General features: G+C 41.6%; 1 protein-coding gene across 7 annotated transcripts in view; it reads left to right on the forward strand.

Annotated features, from left to right (window-relative positions):
* CFAP61 (cilia and flagella associated protein 61) overlaps window positions 1–19,516 on the forward strand; it is a 96,963-nt gene that overhangs the window by 13,910 nt on the left and 63,537 nt on the right. For all 7 annotated transcript variants that reach the window (XM_085054084.1, XM_085054082.1, XM_085054085.1 and 4 more), the window contains exons 9-16: window positions 4,148–4,233; window positions 4,576–4,763; window positions 7,840–7,879; window positions 9,087–9,226; window positions 12,355–12,481; window positions 12,808–12,885; window positions 14,019–14,225; window positions 16,063–16,197. In XM_085054084.1, coding sequence (XP_084910210.1) covers window positions 4,148–4,233; window positions 4,576–4,763; window positions 7,840–7,879; window positions 9,087–9,226; window positions 12,355–12,481; window positions 12,808–12,885; window positions 14,019–14,225; window positions 16,063–16,197 — 1,001 coding nt within the window. The remainder of the gene's footprint in view (window positions 1–4,147; window positions 4,234–4,575; window positions 4,764–7,839; window positions 7,880–9,086; window positions 9,227–12,354; window positions 12,482–12,807; window positions 12,886–14,018; window positions 14,226–16,062; window positions 16,198–19,516) is intronic.

The raw sequence follows: 19,516 nt of genomic DNA on the forward strand, positions 1-19,516 counted from the left end.
GGTTCTGCAGGAGGTTGGAAAAGGGTCTAGATTTACTAACAAAAAACCACAAATTAACTTACCTGGTTTTGAAGCAGGTTGCCTGGTGTTTTTTAGTTGAGGAGGGGAATTTTGATAGCCCTGGTCTCTGACTCAGAAGTAACTGTTGTTTGTGGGGAGCTGGCCTGTACCAGCTGTGGGATAAATGTAGGCTTCAAGTTTCAGAAAGCTGTAGCACGGGGTGTATTGTCTATCAGATAAAGTTGTGCTCTTAAATAAGGATGTGATTGTACAATCTGCTGGTGAGGTGATGTCTGTCAGTAGCTGAGCAGCTGGTTAACTGGACCTGTGTTAACTGGTTACGTTTCCTGTTGACTCATAACATCTTTTTTCCTTGTGGTTCAGCCTGTGCTCTCTTTGCTTATTGTTTGCAGTCTCCTGGGTTACAAGATTTTGGGAGATCAGGGAGTGTGTCTTTATTCCACTTTTATATTGGGCACGATACAGCAACACATCTACAAGCCACCTTCCTGCAAGTGATAAAAGCCAGTAGCAGAAATATGGCACCTGTTTGTGGAACAGAAGTGTCATGTAAATGATTTACAGTTGTTGTCTTTATTTTTCAGTGTCAAAGGGCTTTTTGTGCAGAAGGGCAGCATTTTGCTATCTACTAATTATCAGTAATGGAATAAAACCGCTCCACCATTAAGTTGTTATGTATCTGCTTTTCCGAACACAAAGCAGCAGGCAAAAAAGGCAACCAGGGAGATGCAGGGCTGTCACCAGCTGGTACCTCGAGGCTGGCAGTCACAGAACAGAAAAGGGGGAGAAACAGGTCTTGTAGCTGCTTCTGTGGACTTCCCCTCCCCTGCAAGGAAGCATCTCGCACGTAGGAGATGGAGGAAGCTGCCTGTCTCCTGTTTGATCCTGTGCATCTGCAGCTCCAGGAGTATTAATTAGTTCAGAAGAGGTGACAGACATGGGTAGGAGGAGGAATGAGACTGAGGAGGAGAGAGATCACTCAGGAGCTGGAGCCCAGTCCTGGGCTGTCTGCTCTGAGTGACCCTGGGCAGGGTGACCTCCACGACTCCCTCCCAGCCTTACCCATCCCAGGGCTGTTCCTGGTTCTGGTGTCCTCTTTCCTTATCCAGGAACTGCAGGCTGTAGGCCTGTGTTTTGTGGCAAATTCTGTGCTGCTGAGCTTTTCAGTTACTGGTTTTAACAATACAGCAGTCACATGTGTTTTATCATTTAGGAAATCTGTGCGACTTGTTCTAAATGTTGAAACTTAGCATGAGCAGCTGTTCTGTTCAGTTTTGTGACAATCTGGCATCTGAGTACTTTTCAGAAATTTTTTAAGCAGTATGGTTAACAGTCCTGTGAATTTATCTCTCTTCTTTTTACTCTTCATTTAAAATCTACATTAGTTTTGATGGTAGTTGCAGTCCTATGGGTTGCCTTCAGGTAAGACTTCTTAAAGTAGTAGTATCCCTTTATTTGGAATGACAAGGGGAGCTCTGGGGAAAAATCGTTATTTATAGACTTTCAGGTAGCTTGAGTGCAAATCATCAATGATCTCAGACACATGAGGAGAAGCTTGAGTATCATAAGCTGAGAGTCTGACTTAGGTGCTATTCCTAGAGAGAGCCACTAGAAACCTAATAGCAAAATTGTTGAGTCACTGCTCAGGAACATTAATTCTGTTATCACTGAATAGTAATTAAAATTATTGTAGTTTTGCCCATTTTAGAATAGAAGTCAATAATTATAACACTAAGACACGTTGTTTGTCTTGAAACCAACCATAAGTTGTTGTTTATACCTGCCCAGCATAGCAAAAAAGGAGAAATAAAACTAAAGGCTGTGGCAGTTAAATTTTGGAGAAAGATAGGAAACAAATCATATATATACTAATACTACTTGAATTTCTGATACTGGTTCAATAAGACAGTAGCTTGTCAGAAGTCACAGAAGTCTTAGAAGGTTTGAGAATATGTGCTTTATAGGATGGCTATTTGATAACCAAATTTTGGGTCTGCTGCTTGCTATACATTTGATTTATGGCTATAAACTAAAATTCCACATTTTTCCAGCAGTTTAAATGAAAAAAATGAAAAGCAGTTTCCTTATCAATGATTTGGATTTCATTATTACATGAGATGTGACTTTAAATTAATTTCAGTCTTCATGCATGAAAACTTTCTGGATAAGTGGTAATGTTTCTTTTCTATTTTTTTTTTTCATTGGGAAAGGGAAGAAAAACCCCAACTGTTTTAATAAACATGTAATTTGGAAAGAGAATTACCTTGTTTGGAGTCGGTTGGGTTTTTCTGTAAACGTAGAGCCCATGGAAGAGTTGTATCCAAGTATCCAGTGTTGAGCTTTTCTAACATAAGGGCCAGCTTGTATCCTTCAAATCTGTTATGGTGTTAGTCCCATATAGGTTGCATTTGTGGCTATTGCAAGGCCATGCCTGTTGCATGAAGGCTGTTTTAGTGACTTGTATTGAAAACTTGCTCTGGATGGTGCCCTGCTGTGAGGGCAGTGCAGGTTCAGTGACCCAACATCAACAGAGTATCTGGACTTGGCTTTATTTAATCTGAAGCTGGAAATTTTAAAATGCAAGCTGCATTCCTTTGTAATTTTATGTTCCTGCATATAAAAAGGATATTTTTTCAAGCTCTTTAGCTTTTAAGTAGAGACCACAGGTTGATATTTTTTTTCCTTTCAAAATCTAATGCTGAATAATAATGAAAGAGTATACAACAGTCTGTACTGATATGCCACTTAGGTTTCAGGGTAATTACAGTAATTTGGTTGTTACTCTATATGGTGTCATGAATTAGTTGCTAGAAAACATGATGCAGTGGGAATGATTCAAGGGCTTTTCATCAGGCCTCATGGTGAACTGGCTTCTTGATCCTGCTGACTGTACCTCAGCTAACAACCCAGCAATCATGGAATTATTTTAATTTTCTTTGTTTGTGGTCCTTACTTGATTTAGTGACAATATTGCAGTTCTTCCCAGTCACTCGTGTACAGCATGTCTGTAAACAGTGATGCAGCCACGTCTGACAGGAGTGGATGGTGGAGCCATTAATGATTTGCATTTTAGTCTAAAGTCAGAAACAACATATCAATATTTACATGACAACAAGAGACTTGTATTAATTAACTTCTAACACCTGCAAGGCTGTTGGTAATGAGAAATGGAGCTGGTTAATCAAGATGACATTTGATCATTTCTGTGAAGGCTCACATCTGTGATACCCCCAGAGAACCCATGACTCCTACCCCCTGCATTTCTCCTTGCCCTGCATGTTGCATCTGCACTCATTTATTCACAGAGAAACAGATTTTGAGATAAGATTTTTTTCCTAACTACTTCTGGCTAAATTATTTTAAACCTTTGAGGTGTTTTAAAAAAAGTGCTCATAACTATGTGAAGAAATGCTTCTGTCTGTGAATGTAGCTTATGTGGGTGTCCCAAGGCAAAGTTCAGAGTGAGAAGGGATGAGTTCAGTTGTGTTTTGGAGCTTATTTATTATTCTTCTTGGAGCTCAGAAACTTTCACTTCCTTATGTTACTGTGTCTTCCAAATGCAAGGGTATCCTTGCTTGATGTGTTTTCTACAGCAGCAACACCTACACCTCAGGAGTTTATTGTGTAAAATTTATAATGGAATTTAATTCCCTTTTTCTTGTCCCTTATCGCACCACTTAAGAGTTCTGGTTTGAGTAGGATTTAACCTGAACTTTAGTTCTTTTAGCAGAACTGATCTGAGAATGAAGAGCCCTTGCTTGTCTTTGTCATCACCAGAAAGCAAGTTAGCAACACACATGGGGTTTTAGGTATCAGTCAATACACTGACTCTTGTTTTTGAGTTCAGATAGGGTAAAAATTCGACGTACGATACACACGTTAGGAATTGCTCCCAAACTGTCTTATGTCTTTTTTTACAACCAATTTCCTGGAATTTTTTTTTCTTTGAAATCAAATAGTCCAGTGAAGCTCTAGCCAAGTAACTACAGGAGGGTCTGTTTTAACTGTGGTTGTTAAAATGAAACTTTTGATAGAGGTAGCCTGGCCCACTCCAGCTAATGCTGTAGTTCTGAGGGTTAAGCTCACATTATTAAACCTTATGCACTTTTTCTTTACTCACGTAAAGATGAAAGCGACCAAACAAGTGAAAAGCCAGAGCCTGTTTCATCTCAAAACTTGGAACATGATCCTGGTGCAGATGCTGCTGTGCAGGTAATGCTGCTTTACCCAGCAGTGCTGATCCCTCTCAGAGGTGATGTGGAGCAAGGCTGGCAGAGATGAGGACAAGCAAATACTGCTGAGTTCCTCTCCTGCCCCATCCTCTGCTCTGGCTCACATGTGCCTCTGCTGTGGGGCACGGGTCAGAAGCTGCTCTGGCTGGGGTCTGGAGAGGGTCAGAGTTACTGGTCAAGGGTGAGTTTGCCCATCCAGTTCTCCATAAGCAGCCATTGGGGTGGGAAGAAAGGGTCACTGACAGGAGAGAAAGGATGGGGATCTAAATAATGGAAACACTGTGAAATGTTGTAAGTGATCCCTTGTCTGTTATTGTTGCAGAAAGACAGAGCTGTGACTGTTTCCCAGACTGAACTGCCTGCAGATGATGTCAGCAACACAGGCTCTGAAGGCTCAGCAGCATCTCTCCTGGAGACTGATGAGGAAGGGGATTTACATCCTGTGTGCAGCGGAGATTCAAATGCTTTCCGTATCCGTCTGCTTTGTATCGATGAGAAGTATGAGACTAGGTGAGTACAGAGGAATAGTCACTGTTTTCCCATTAATAACCATTTTCAAGGTTACATTTTTAGGACAAACCAAAAAGTGACAGCAGCTTACCACAGTTTGGTGGGATTTTTTCTGACTTCTCTCTTGTCTGCTTCTTTTACCTTCAGTACTAACTTTTCAACTTCTACCTACGACTTCCTATCCCTGATAGGTCTCTGGGGACAAAAAGTGGAAAAAAGTGAGTTGAGGTTGTGGAAAAAGGCTGCTTCTTCACTCTAAACAGATACTAATTCTGAAACTGGCTAGCTGCAAGAGGAGCTATATGTTACAGCAGTGGTTGTCTCACTGCATGGGACAATAAAGCTGTTCTTAGCTCTGCAGGTAAATGATCCCATTCTAAACACTGTCTCCAACCACTGAGAAGTTATTCTATTTTCTAGAATCCTCTACAGTTGGGGGAGAGAAAGGGTTTTTCTCTTAACATGATTGCTGCTGGTGACCTTGGACTCTTAGATCCTGGTGGATTAGGATAGGGCTATAAATAGGGTTTAGACTCTTTTTTTCCCAAAACTTCTCTGCACACTTGAAGAGCAAACCTATATTCAACCACATTGGCAGAAACTTCTCCAGGAACTTTGTCCCTTTTTGATTTGATGGTAGAAAGGAAGGTGCAGAATAGATGAAGCAGCTGAGCACATGTGGGAATTTCCATGCTTTCAAATCCATGTCATGTCTGCAGATACCAGGCATAAGGAGTAAGGACTTAATAGGTGAGTTGAACATCTGTAGTACTGTTCGAAAAAACATCTATCTACTTGTAGTAGTAGTAGTCATTGGTGAGTAACAACTTCTGAACTTCTCTGGCTTAAAGCAAGTTTAAGAGTAAATTTCATTGAGAAGAAAAATTGGAATTCCTTGAAAACTGATTCTCTTTCTTAAGCGGTTTTTTGATTGAGGGCACCTACCCAAGGGAATTGAACACTGAATCCGCTGCAAATGCAAATATCTAAAGTTACCAAAGCAAAGCAAACACATAGCCTTTTGGGTACATATTTCCCAAGTGATATACCCAGTACTATAGCTCAAGTTTGTTAGGAACTAGTTTAGTTAGTGAAATGCAGTGCTAGAAGTCTGTGTTGTGTTTAGAAACATTAATCAACTAATGTATGATAGCAAGTGCACTGCAGAGAGACTGTTCCAGAACAATTAATTGAGGGACAATCTAGTGTAAAAATTCAAGCAAGAGAATTATTGCAGAATAAGATAGCTTTATTTTAAAATATTAGTGAGGTGAGGGACTTGCTCTGGAATGACTCCATTGCACTGAAACAGCAATTCAGAGCTGTGATGAAGACCTGTGTCAGGAAATAATCTCGCTGTAGACTTCTTGAGTTCTCTGCTCATGGGATCCTGCTCGGGATAAGGATCTGTCCCTTTTTTGCTCCCTTCTGCTGCTCTGTGTGTTGCATCTACCATTGCTGTTTCTGTTCAACACATTTCTCACTGCATTTATCATTCAATGCTGTGATCTCAGTCTTTTTTACCTGGAGACATCTGCGGAGCAGTGTGGATTTCAAGATGGGTATCTGGAGAAGATAGTATTCCTGTCTGAAGACTTTTCCTAGGGATTACCTCGTGTAGAGCTGAGGTATCTGTAGATCTTGGTGTTTTACAACGTTTTGCTTCTCTGCTTTTCTGGCTTGCATTTGCTTGATCACCTGCTTGTATAAGAAATATTGGCAAAGAGAATATATGTAAAGGAGGGCAGAGGTGATGCTGACTTCAGTCTGGAATCTTGTCCTGAGTGAGTTCCTGCTGGCCTTGCACAGCATGGACCCAGAAATAGCAGTTTGATTGAAGTGTAGGTGTGATTGCATCTTAGCCCTGAGGGAAGTTTGCTCCTTGGGAATTGTTACCTAGTAAAGCTGCTAAGTGTTTCCATCTCCTAAATCCAGAGCTGTTATGTGGCTTGTTAGTACATTGAGAGTGAAATGTGAAGGAACTGAACTGCTGGTTTATCTGCTGATATTTGATACTTTTCTAAGCCCCCTGAAAAAACTCTCACCTCAATTCTTGTGGTCCTTGCTGCCAACAAGGTACTGGATACCAAAGAGAAAATAATGTTGTAATGGCATTTTCCTTTCCTCTGATTAGCTATTCTGTTAAGTACTCTTAATTGTGTATTATATAGGTGAATATATAATACATATCCTGATCTGTACTTGCAGCTTTGTTCTAAGTTTACATTCAAGCATAGATATTGCAATTAGAAATTATTTCTCTTCTAAGTAATATTACTAAAGAGGTAATTAAAGGGAGCTTAATTACAGTTCTGAAAGGAGGGGGTTTATCAGTATTTATAGGCAACCTATATCTGTATTGAATTTCTTCAAAATTGTGTGGTGGAGAAGTATTTTTTGAAGCTTCAGCATATCTCTCTCTGATGGGTTTTGAGCTTTTTGGTATCCTTACATGTGGAAGAAACAGCAGGGCTTTGGTGAGATTTCTCAAGTCTTTTTAAACTGAAATGTCACAATTTGCTGTCACCATGGAAAAGAGACTGGGATAGCTCTAAGTCAGTGGGTAAGAAGTGGAAGGAAGTGTTGAAAAACAATTCAAAGTATTGATGTTCCTGTTAGTCTGTCAAAGCCCATCAGGCAGGTTTTCCTGAGTGGAAAGTCACAGAGCTCTTGGTGCTGGCTGAAAATACTGTGTAACATCCCAACAACTGTTTGTAACCTGAATTATTATTTGCTATATATACTAATGCTGTGACACTCCAGGAATGGCTTCTGAAGAGGTTGAAGTCAACAACATGAGCCAATGTTTTGTTTTCCCCTCCCTGCCCTTTTACTGAAGAGCTTTTTTTATTATGTCAGACATTCTGGTTATTCTTGTTAATAATGATGCTTTAAGCATTAGAAATCAGAAATTGCTGTGCATCATGCAACATCAGCAGTTGATTATTGATGCTCTATTAGGATTCTCTGATCAGCTCTGAATAAATGTTCCTGCACTTCCAGGGATGTAAATATCACAATGTATCAGATAAGTCTGATATGTGCTTTATTTACCAATATTTGCTCTTGGTTGCAGGTCGCTGGATTTTTTGCATTATGCTTTCAGTGTTTTCCCGGTGAGTATAATGAAACTTGGAATGTTTGTATGTGGTGGGACAGCAGTGCAGCTGGCAGCCAGGAAATTTGGGTCTGCTGCTGCAGCAAGTCTGTGCCCCACACGAGTGTTCTGGGCCTGGTTACCCTGGGCTGAGCTACCCCTCTCCTTAGGTGCTTCTAGACTTCATGGAATGCATGCCTAAGTCCTCCTGTCCACAGAATCCTGGAATGGTTTGGGTTGGAAAGGAACTTAAAGATCAACCAGTTCCACTCCTGCCATGGGCAGGAGCCCTTTCACTATCCCAGGTTGCTCCAAGTCCTGTCCAACCTGGCCTTGGACACTTCCAGTGTGGAGCAGCAGCCACAGCTTCTCTGGGAAACCTCTGTGCCAGGGCCTCACCATCCTCACAGAGAACAACTTTTTCTTTCCATCTGATCTAAACCTACTCTCTGCCAGCGTGAAGCCATTTCCTTGGCATTACAGGCTCATATAAATAGTCTCACTAGTTTATGCTCCATAGGAACTTCTCTGAGATGCACATTTAAAAAAGAAATGCTTCAAACTCCTTTAAAATCATGTATAGATCCAGACTGTACCTAAATTAAAAATAACATCAGGAAAAAATTAAAGTACATGGAGTTAAAGCCTATAAAACAGTGGTATTAAGGAGATTCATAGTATTTTTCTACAGGCTGGACTGTGGCACTGTGGATTCACAGTGCAGTAGCTATTTCCCATTAATGCCCTGTGTGATCACTCTATCTGAGGTAACAAAGTCCACTTTCTGAGACATTCTTAATGCACACCAGTATTGTAAAGTCACATTACAAATAGTTGCATGGTAGTGTCCCTTAGAGACAGGCCCTAGTTGCCAGACACACAGACCTGGCTTTAAGGACCAGCACATTCAAAATACTGCTTACCACCAAAGAAAGTTCCTGGAGAGAGTGAACCCAGAAAGTATTTAAAATTTATGTCATTTATCCATCCAGCAATGTCAGTCTTTGAAATAAAATGTCATAATGGAATTACCAGATGTAGTAAAGAAGGTTCATAATGTAGTTTGCTTAAAGTGAAGCCATTTCTGAGCTGTCAGTTCCTTGGTGCTGCCCAGGCAGAGCATTGCTTGGGGGTGTGCAATGTTCAGGGCTGTCTATCCCTTCAGAGGGCTTTGGGTAAACCTTAGAGATCTATGAGAGCCTTTATTGCCTGCCAGTCTCTTTCAGGACAGAGACTTGTGTGTCATCCTGGTGCCACATCACGTCCCGGAGTTCCCCCTGATCCGGAGTTTTGTTCGGGCTGTCCCTTCCTGCATTTCCACACTGGGTCGGGAGCTGTACGTGTTCCACCGAGCAGGATTGCTCACGTGAGTCGTGCCTCAGGACAGTGCTGCTGTACTCTGGGCTGCTGTGGGATACACCTGCCAGCATTTGTGTGGAGTGTCCTCTCAGTAAAACTCAAGTGCAGTGGGAGGATTTGTATGTGCAGTGCTAAGGTAGGGAAGATTGGACATTGGTACAGACAAGCAGCTTCAAGTTCCCCGGTGTGGGCCGAGGCCAGAAGAGAAACATGGTGCTGTGTTTGGCCTTGGGGATGTGGGTCAGGTTGTGTGACAATGGCACCTGATAGCCTGGGGTAGATTTAATTCTTGGAAATATGCTGTAGCTTTTGTAAGAGAACTGTAGTTATGTTTTTCTGGGATATACAGATCACAGCAGTAACCTCATTGTTGAGTATCTATTATATATAATTCCTCTTTTATTTTTGGTGTTGAATCATTTATTTCATGCCTTCAGTTTCTGCGATGCTCTGAACACTTCTGTAGGCTTAGATACCAGTGAACTGAGACATCAAACCATTCTTACTTGGCTTCTGTTACGTGGAATGAGTTTTCCAAAGCTTTGTTTGTATATCAAGCCTATTCTGGCCGAAACATCGAGCTTAAATTGTGGCATAGTTACAGCTTTTCTTTTTTTTGTTTTTGGTCTTAATTTTGCTAAAGACTGTGTGGTTTTAGCAAAATACTTTTAAGTTTAATTGCATGCTTAATCACCTTTGATGGTACACATATAGTTCATGCAGGAACTGGCCAGCTACTCCTGGACCTATGCAGAAGTTTTTTACCCTGGGATGAAATTATGCTTCTGGGTCCCGAGTAAGAATCCAGCTGGCTGGAGAGAGAGCCACTGGAGTAATTCCTGGTAATCTTAGGCGCAGCTGCTCTGTAATCCACCAGTAGGGTTGGGAGTCATATGTCCTCTTGTGATTTTGGGCAAAATTCAAGTTGTTATCAAGGCTTTTTAAAAAAAGTTACCATTCTAATTACTTTGTGCATATTCCAAATGACACCAATCGTTCCATGAAAACCAAATAGGGTTGTCAGTAGCATTTTCCAAATCCCCCTGCAGCTTTGCAGGAAAGTATGGAAAAATAGCTGCTCATTGAGGTTCAGGATCAGAAAAGCTTTGGGAGAAGCCAGAGTAAGCTTTTGGAAAATTTCTGCAGAACAAAACTCACAGGGTGCAACAGCAGATACTCTCTTGGAAACAACCAAAATCTGTGAAAGTGAAAGATCAATACATTGTACTTGCACCTATGGCTTTCAAAAGCATGCGAGTGAAAAGCCACAGAAAATGAACTAAAAGAAAAACATGGTTCGAAGATGGGAATATGAAGACGTGAAAGGGCAAAGTCAGAAGAGGCACAGGCGCAAAATGAGCTCCTGATTAGTACAGGTCATGAAAGGAATAAGAAAAAGTGTTAAGTACACAAAAAGCAAGAGTGCAGCAAATGGAAGTGTGAGTCTGCTACTTAACAGTGAAGGAGGAAAAAATAACAGATGACAAGGCATAGGCTGAGGTGCTTAATGGATACTTTCCCTCAATTTTCACTAAAAAGCATAATAATAATAATAGTGTCCTTGTCTCTGAGCAGTCAAACGACTTGAGTATCTAGAATGAGTTAATTCATTGCTGGGAGAGAAATGAGTACAGACCTTGGGTAGTCCTTCCTCCTATTCCATACTCACAGTGGAGCTGGTGGATCTGCTTATTAAAAAAAGAAGCAGTTTCAACTTTTTGCATATTCTGTTTTTGTCTTGTTCAAGATGCAGTTCCCTGTAGGCATAGCTGCCTTTTCTAGGGCATGGATGGGGGCAAAGCTGGAGGGCTGGGCTGGGGAACAGTGAGAGGACAGCACACTGGGGCTGCAGAGTGAACCACAGTGCTGGGCCTGTTAGGCATCGTCCTCAGCACTTGTGGGGTCTTGCAATTTACAGTGAGAATGTGTGAAAAGCTGTGGAAACTCAGCTGGTGCTTGCTTAGAAGTTCAGGATTAGTTTGTAATTTAGTAACCAAATATATGCTTTTGAATATTCAAAATGGTCATTGGATTGAGCAGTGAAATTTCTCATAACATAGCAGAATCTTGGTGGATTTAGGGTTTTTTAGCTACCAGTACTATTCATTAAACCCATATTCCACAAGATCCCTCTCAATGTGACTGAGGCTGAAGAATAGTACATCCTCTTTTAAACTGAAAGTGAAAAGAACAGGAATAAACAAATTATACTATGTGAGTTGCAAGTTTTTATCTGTGGGTGAAAGAACTTATTTCTTGGAAATGAAGCTGTAGTTCAGCTGCTTGAACAGCACTCCACAAGTGTTTGTTACATGAGCTGTGTGTAACCAGAAAGGGGTTGCTGCCTTTGACAGACAACAGGAGAGCTCCTCAGCTGTTGTAGACTGTCACTGGGAAGTGAATTTTCATCCTAATTAGTAGGTGGGAAGATGTTTGCTAACAGTCTGTAAATGAGCTAAGTGCCAGGGCACTCCTGTCTGTAGGTAGGATGTTCCATGTGTTGCACGAGCATTTTGATACCATGTCACTGCTGTGTGGTTACTAATTGGCACTCCACGCTTAGCAGAGGCATTGCAGTCATGTTTCTCCTCATGTGTTACTGTTTGAAGCACCAAGGCCTAACACAAAAATTAGTAATTTGTGCTTGGAGAAGTTGATGTTCCTGCCTTACTTTGTACAGTTTCCAGGGATGACAGTTGGCTCTGTTTTATTTTTCTCTCTCCTTTTTTTTCCCTTGTCTTTCTGTTTTTACTTTGCTCTTTTCCCTTGTGTCACTGTGCAGCTACAGATTCCACATTCATTTTATGGTTCTTTGCCTCTCTTTATTGCTGACTTTTACTCACTTGAAGACAGGTGATACTTGTGGTTATAGATTGGGCTGTAGGTACACAAAAACTGAGTGTTTAATAGCAGATAAAGCAGGATCCTGGAGCTGTCTCATGTAGATGCTCTGACCTTTCTATTACCATGCAGTAAGTTAATACCTGCCTTTGGAACAAGAGTAATGTAGCAATCAGTTACAACTTCTGAAAGATGTGGTTGATGCTCATGGAGAGTGTATTGTCTTAAGCCTGGCAGTTGTTTTTATTTTGTCACAGAGTCAACTTTAATTCCTTTTTTTTTGTCCTTTTTTAGGTCATTTAATGTAAGAAAAGCAACAACCAATGACCTACAGGGTGTCAAAATGCTCGTCGAAACTCTTAGCTTGAGTGAAAGGATGTGGAATGACTCAAAGATATTCACTGAGGCTCGCATGGATCCAGTGAGTATTTGTTGTAAATATATGTACAATTCTGTCCTAAGATCAGGACTTAACCCAGGACTGAAGTAGTGGCTGAGCTTGTAGCAACTGTCTCTAAACTGAAACTTCAGTGAGGAAAGGTCTGTGTGGTCCAGAGTCCAGCCACACATACCTAGCTCAAACAGGGCCCTTGTGAGAAGCAGACTGGTTAAACTGGAATGGTGCCTGGGAGCTGCACTGGCAGGAAAGTGTTTTAACTGGGACTCTGTGCTGAAATACATTAAATAGCATTAAAAATAGATTTCTACTGAAATTGGAAATGTGCATCTGTTGCTTTTGCCTTGCAGGACGGGATGCCAGTACAGGCTTTTGTAGCAGAAGTTTTGGATCAAATCGTTGGTGTATCTGTCATTAGGGATGAAATGGTAAATTCACTTCGTGTTCCATGGACCTCTGTGGTGCTTGGTCCTCACACTAAAGGCTGAGTTTTGTGCTTGGCATTATACATGTGCCTAACAAAGTGTCTGTAGAAATGCTGCTTCTCAAAGCTCCCTTTCTCTCTTGTGTCTGTACACTGTGTTATTTCTCTTCTCATAAGTAATGATTGACACAGATGAAAAAATTTATCCTGTTATTTTCAAGAAGCTACTGGTACATTCTGAAAGTTTTCCTCCTGCACTTTTTTGGTGCTTTAGCACAAAGCCATTCTGCCTCTAAATACGTGTTTAATCACCATTTCCTTCTACTTTCCAAGTCAATAAGTGGCTTTGCTGCAAGTCCTGCAAAGAGCAGTAATTGGTCCTCCTAGATTTGCTTTCATAACTTTTTTCTCCAACAGTAGGTTTAGGTGATCGTGAATTGTGTACTTTAAAACAAAGAAAAACATGCTCTCTGGTGGAGTGAAAAAAGACATTGCACATTACTATTGAAAAGTAAACATTCTTCAAGTCTTACTTTTGTGTCATTCTGCTAGGACTGAAAAGGTGGATTTTAGCTTGTTCAGCAGCTCTAATGCTTAGTTTTTACAATAGAACAGTCACTGTTTTCAAAAGTAATTCTCTTGATTATATTAAGAGCTAAGAGGATAGATTGAGTGAATAAATGTGAAAAAATATCAGCTTATCACTTCAACAGGGAAGACTTGTTGGAGGGCATTTCTTACACAGCTCTGCTCTATAGAATTGCCTTTTTCAGCTGGAGTTTGATGAGAGGACAGCCCTGAGCTTCCTCTGCCCTTAACTCAGAAAAACAGGTGAGGGGGTTTTTTCCCCTCCATGGATGCCCGTTGACCTGTATCAGACATTGCTGGGAAAGGGTCAGGTGTGCATTCCTTGTAAATAAGGGCAAGCTGCAAGGAGAGGTTTTGATACAATCAAAAGATTTTCAAGAAAAATCTGTTCAGGCAGTGCCCTTTAATTGATAGCAGCTCTCAAAGACACTTCATTTCAGTGTTCAAATGTAGTTCCTTGCTTGATAGAAAGTGACTCATTGGTATTTGCTAAAATCCTGTCAAGGTAGCTGCTGATCACTGCTGACTGAGAAATTCTTAATTTTCCAGGATATCGAGTATATTCGATCACATTACAACATTGAGGACTTCATTCATTTTAATCACTACCAGCAAGAGGAACATGGACATCTTTGCCACTTTGTCTTAAATCCTGCATTTCATCACTATACAAAATACTTTCTAAAGGAGATTCTTCGCTTGGCTCACAAATCTTCACTTTACTATCCTATTTATCCAGAATATGTGGAGGGCAAGGTAAGGAGAAAGTAATTTGTATTTCTTGTAATTAAACATTGCCACCTTTTTTCACTTTATTTTTTCTTTGCATCTGTGAATGACTGCAAACAGAGCTTTCTCGGCAATCTGCTGAAAACTGTACTTTTTCTTTCTGCCTGACATGTTCTGGACCCATAGACACAGCTTTTGCATAGAAGGGCTGGTCCGTGGTGTCCACTGCTGTCTTCAGGAAGTGTCGGGTGGGAGCAGAGAGTGAAAATGTTCTTGGCCTTGGTGCTCTGCCCAGCACAAGGGTAATGTAGCCTGAGTAAATGCAAGGTGATAATCTTAAACGTGTCCAGGTGGCTTATAAAAACTCTTCAGAAGGGATCCAGATGCTCTACACTGTGTTTCATGAAAAGTCAGTGGAACCTAGGCACCTCTTTGGCTTTTAAAGGAGAGTTTGTGTTTCTGCAAGTGTCACAGGAGAGCTATAAGAACGGAACTTCTAATGGAGAAAACCCATTTCTGAGGGGAATGTAATTCAGAAATACTGACATATGTGTTTTGCCATCAGTCTCATGTCAGAAAAGGTAAAATTTTCAAGCCTGTGTAGCTATCTGAAGTTGCTGTCTGGCCCAGCACAATCACCCAGGCTCCTGGCACCATTCGTGGAAACACATGGTGCATCCTGAGGGCAGTTCATCCATCGGTCATACCTGCCTATCTCAGGACAGATGGAATTTTCCCCTGGAGACTCACCTCCAGCTTGGGGTTCTGCATGCCTGGCTGGACTGGGCACTGGGTGTTTAGATGGTGACTGAGATGGGTTCTGTCCTTGGTGACTAGGGTGTTTTTGAAACCACCACTGGCTTTCATGTGTGAACTTTTGTCAGGTTAGACTTGGGTACATTTACAGAAGGATGTGTTTTCCTATGTGCTTTTGTGGAGGTCTAAGTGTTCCCTTGAGGAACCAATGTTCCTGCATAGCATTAGGCTCTCAGATTCTGAAGAGGCACTCACAAAAATGCAGTTTAATGGCACTGGTTGGAAGAGAAGTTAAATCTGACCAGTGATTCCAGTTTTGACTATTTCCAGGCTACCAGGCTACAGAGTTACTCTAAGTTACGTCAGCTTATCTAATACTATTATCGAATAAGTGTTAAGTGTGATATTTTACCTAATTCTGAGCACAGTAACTTCAAGATTTTAATATTTGTGGATGGAATGGCACTTGAGTGTAATTTAGTTTGCATTAATGTTCATTCTGTATTTCCTGTAATTCTCCTCTTTTCTTCCCTTTCATGTTGTAAGTTATGCCAGAGCCAGTCATGCTGTAATAGACAGATACAGCTATTTCTAATGATCCAGGCTGCTCAGATGAGCATTAGGGTTTTGTTCATTTCAAATTTCTGCCAGTTTATTAACATTTATCACTTGGATGAACCAGACATTTCAGTCAGTATAGAATTTCTATATAAATTCATCACTGTTCCTTGCCAAGCGAGCAAAGGTTAGCAGTGAGCAGATAACATAGCTTAATGAGGTCAAATCAAGCTGATTCATGATCACTATGGAGAAAAATATCCTCCTGGGGAAAATACTTGTGCTGAAAAATCCCATAAACCAAACCACTTGTTTATCTGTCATTCCCACAGAGATAGTAATGTAATTACTCTCATAATTATCTTCATTAGTGTCAGGAATTATCTGCAATTCATTCCTCTGCTCTGAGTATGTTTGTTTATTTGCTGATTTTTGTCTCAGATTTGGCCAACAGAGCTAAGAATTGTGTGTTTGCAAAGCCATGCAGCAGACATCTGTGATGCACTGCTCTGACATTCTCTCTGCTGAAATATGGATCTCTGTCTTTCAGTTTCAGCGTCCCTGTGCCCATTCCCTGACATCTGCCCTTCATTACATGGTTCCCGTGCGGCCGAGACGACAGATTGTCTATCCTCTGGAAGAGCTTGGCGTGAACGCTCCATCGGAGCAGGTCTCCAAGGATCAGGTGGGTGACAGCAGCGGCAGCAGGCAGGAGGCACGGTGCCAGCTCGCACAGGGCTTGGCAGATGGGCTGGCATTACCATCCCAGTGCTCATAGGCTGCTCCTTAATTACAGCGGCCACACCGGCCGGCCGATCCCGCTCTGCTGCCGCACAGCCCCGGCTGGGCTGGGGCCACCGGCCCGTCACACACAGCAGCCACTGGAGCAGAGCCCTTCCCTGCTCCATGTTGACACGATGGCAGCATTTTGTCACGGCCTTACTGCCAGACTCCCAGCACCTTCTAAATGCTCTGCCTACTGCTGAGCCCTTCTTCCTGCTAGGTTTATTTAGGTATTGTGCTCTGCAGGCGGAATGAAGACAATGTCGTGCTTTTACTTTTTCTGTAGAAATTGCTTAAGTACCTTTTATTTTTCAGTCCCAAAGTCAGGTTTCTGCCATGCAACAAGATAGCGTTAAAACACCAAATGATGTCACAGGAAAGGAAAGATTGTTTTCATTAGCAAACAGTTTTATTTGCAAAGAGCCAGTGCAGTCTGGAGGTTCTAAATGAAAAGTCTCCTAAAATTTAATTTTTTAAACAACTTACACCTGATTCTCTTATATTTTTAAGTAAACAAAGTTTGACATGAGGGTGATTCCTCAAAAGAATAACTAATAAAGTTGAAATATTAGGAAAAACACAATTAGTGTTGGATTCTCTCATTAGGTAGTCATAATTTCATGGAGAAACATAATTAGGGAGCTTTATGTCTGTCTGCTAACTTCCAGTTGGCTGAGATGGGCTTCAATATAATATTTTTAGTGCTGTCCTTTTCTCAGTTAGTAGTAGGTTTTGGCACCTAAAACTCTTAATTAGGCAGCAGCTGGCAAAGCAAAATCCATAACATGGCTGAGGCTGTTGGTCTGAGTTTGGCTTTGTTCAACAGCCTTCCCTCCACATGCACATCCCTTCCCTTCTCTGCAGAATCATCTGTCTGATGCTTTCCTTTTAAACTGCTTCTTATTCCATCTTTAAAGTGATCACTCTCTTACTAAAAGAGCTCATCTTAGCATTTTTGTTGAAGCTGGAAAATCATAGACTTTCTGTGTTTGAAAGATTAGCAAATCTTTTGTCTGCTCAGATTCTTCCTGAGCTTTTCTGTGTTTCTCTGTAGGTAGAGACATAACTGTTTGAAATCTCAGATTGAAATTTCTATTTAATAGAATGTGAGAATTTTTTGCTAAGAAGTTGTACTTGGGAAAACCCCAGCTCAAGGCTAGCCACTTTCTAAGTATCCATGCATCTGCCTGTGCATGAATTATAGATTTTTGACAGACTGTGCTCTATCAGAATGGACATCTGGGGCTAAGTGCTGGGTGGTAACTTGAGGATAAAGCTAGTCTGCTTCTGCTGCTGGCTTCTCTGAAATACCAAGAACTTGAAACCATATAAAGCTAAATTGACTCTTTTGTCAAGTGAATGAAGCGACCTTTGGCCACCATACGTTGGGAAGCTTTGTAACATAAGGAGCAGCCTGCCACAGGGAACTGAGTGTACTCATAGGAGTAAGGAGATGGTGCTGCTTTTAGACCTTGGGTAGCAGCCAGGCAGAAGGGACTTGCCCTCTCTCTGCTCAGATGCCTTGTAAAGGAAGATTGATCCCCATCAATAATCTTGCACTACCCTGCCAAATCCTGTAGTGAAGTTACAAATAAACTGAGGTGTATTTTATAAATTATTATATGCAAGTTTCAGAAGGCACGGTATTACTTCTGCCTTTGTGTAGTGATTAAAAGGCTTGTCAGACCTACTGTAAACAGTAAGGTGAAATTTGTGAGGCAAAGAACAACTGTTGCACCAAGGAGATAACTGTGATAGCTCTGCAGAATGGAAAGGCTGAGGATTATCACCTTATGAAATACTGTGAGACAAGGTAAAACACATTTTGGTTGTAGAAGATGCTAACGGGCTAAGAAGTGAGGGAAAAAGGACATGGGAGAGCAATGTTGTGAGGGAAGTTTGGAGAGAAGAGAGGGAGAAAGGTGAAAGGCAGACAAGGAGCCTGGAGTAGGAATTAGTGGGAAGGTCTGAGGCCAGCACCTGCAGAGGAGTAAGGAGAAAATGTCTCCTATCATCTTTGTTTTGGTGGTTTTAAATAAGATGTTGCAATCTGGCAAAATGCTGGGATTAGGCAAGCAGGGATTCCAAGCATTTGAGACCACTCCTCATTTCTTTATTCCCGTGTCTCCATCCCAGCTCACCAACCTTGTTTAAAGTGAGAGGGCTTTGCCTTCTCCTGAAAGCAGCTCCTCCAGAGGTGAATCTGTGTCTGCTTTGTTCCTGAGAGCTGGAGGATGGGTTATCACTGTAATTGCTGGCTTAGAGGGCTCTGCAATAGTGGCAAGATTTGTTATGTGAACTACAAGATTAAGATTGTAAATGCAAGTTGATTTCAGAAATGTGAAATTTTCATTGATTGCCTGCCCTAATTGATTGCGTGAATATCTGTTGCTTGTAATGGAGATAATTGTAGTGATATTCTTGCGTTGATACCCACAAGATGCCCCTTGATATCTAGTAATCAACATCTGCCTCTCATCTATTGCTTTTTCAGCTGCTTTCCTCTTGTTCCTACTCTTCTTGAGCTCTTGCTCTCCTTTTTTTAGCTGCAAAGTGTCTTTTTCCCCAGTAACAGCCTGGGGCTGAGCAGCTCCGCTATTCAGTGTCAGGGCGCACAGCCCCTTTTTTGTGTGTGCATCTCTGTGGGCTGTTAGTGGCTCAGTATCTCAGTGAGTGCACAGTGGAGCCCTGGGGCTCTGTCAGTCTATGTCTCCCCAGTAGATTCCAGCCTGCTTGGGGCACGAAGGGAATTCACTCATAAATACAGACCTAGTGCACAGAACTCAACCAGTGGCTTTCGTGCTTCCTTCTTCCAAAGCCAGAAGAGAAAGCAGCAATCTAAACCACAGAAGCTTTGCTCTCAGCTAATTCCCAAGCATTGCCAGTCCAGATGGATCTTGGCTGTGCTGGAGAGGTGGTTTTCCTGCAGGTCTGGATCAGCTGTTACAGACAGATGAGCACAGTGTGGGGTAACTTGTTCATGTTGTCCCTCTGTCAACTCTCTCTGTTCTATGGTGTCTGGAAAAACCACCAAGGGGGAAGTCACACGTCTCCCTCCTTTCTCTGGCAGGGAGCATGAGCTGTATTTCGTGGTATTGAAGGAAGTATAGATCCTTGCTCCTGTGGGCTCTTTGGCAGAGCTAGATGTCAGCTGGAGATATGTACTCTTAAACTCCAGAAATGTACCCTATAAACCCACAGCTGACTGCTACCTATGTGGC

This window comes from Lichenostomus cassidix, chromosome 3, assembly GCF_008360975.1.
Source record: "Lichenostomus cassidix isolate B80296 chromosome 3, HeHo_3.0, whole genome shotgun sequence".
Classification (NCBI taxonomy): Eukaryota; Metazoa; Chordata; class Aves; order Passeriformes; family Meliphagidae; genus Lichenostomus; species Lichenostomus cassidix.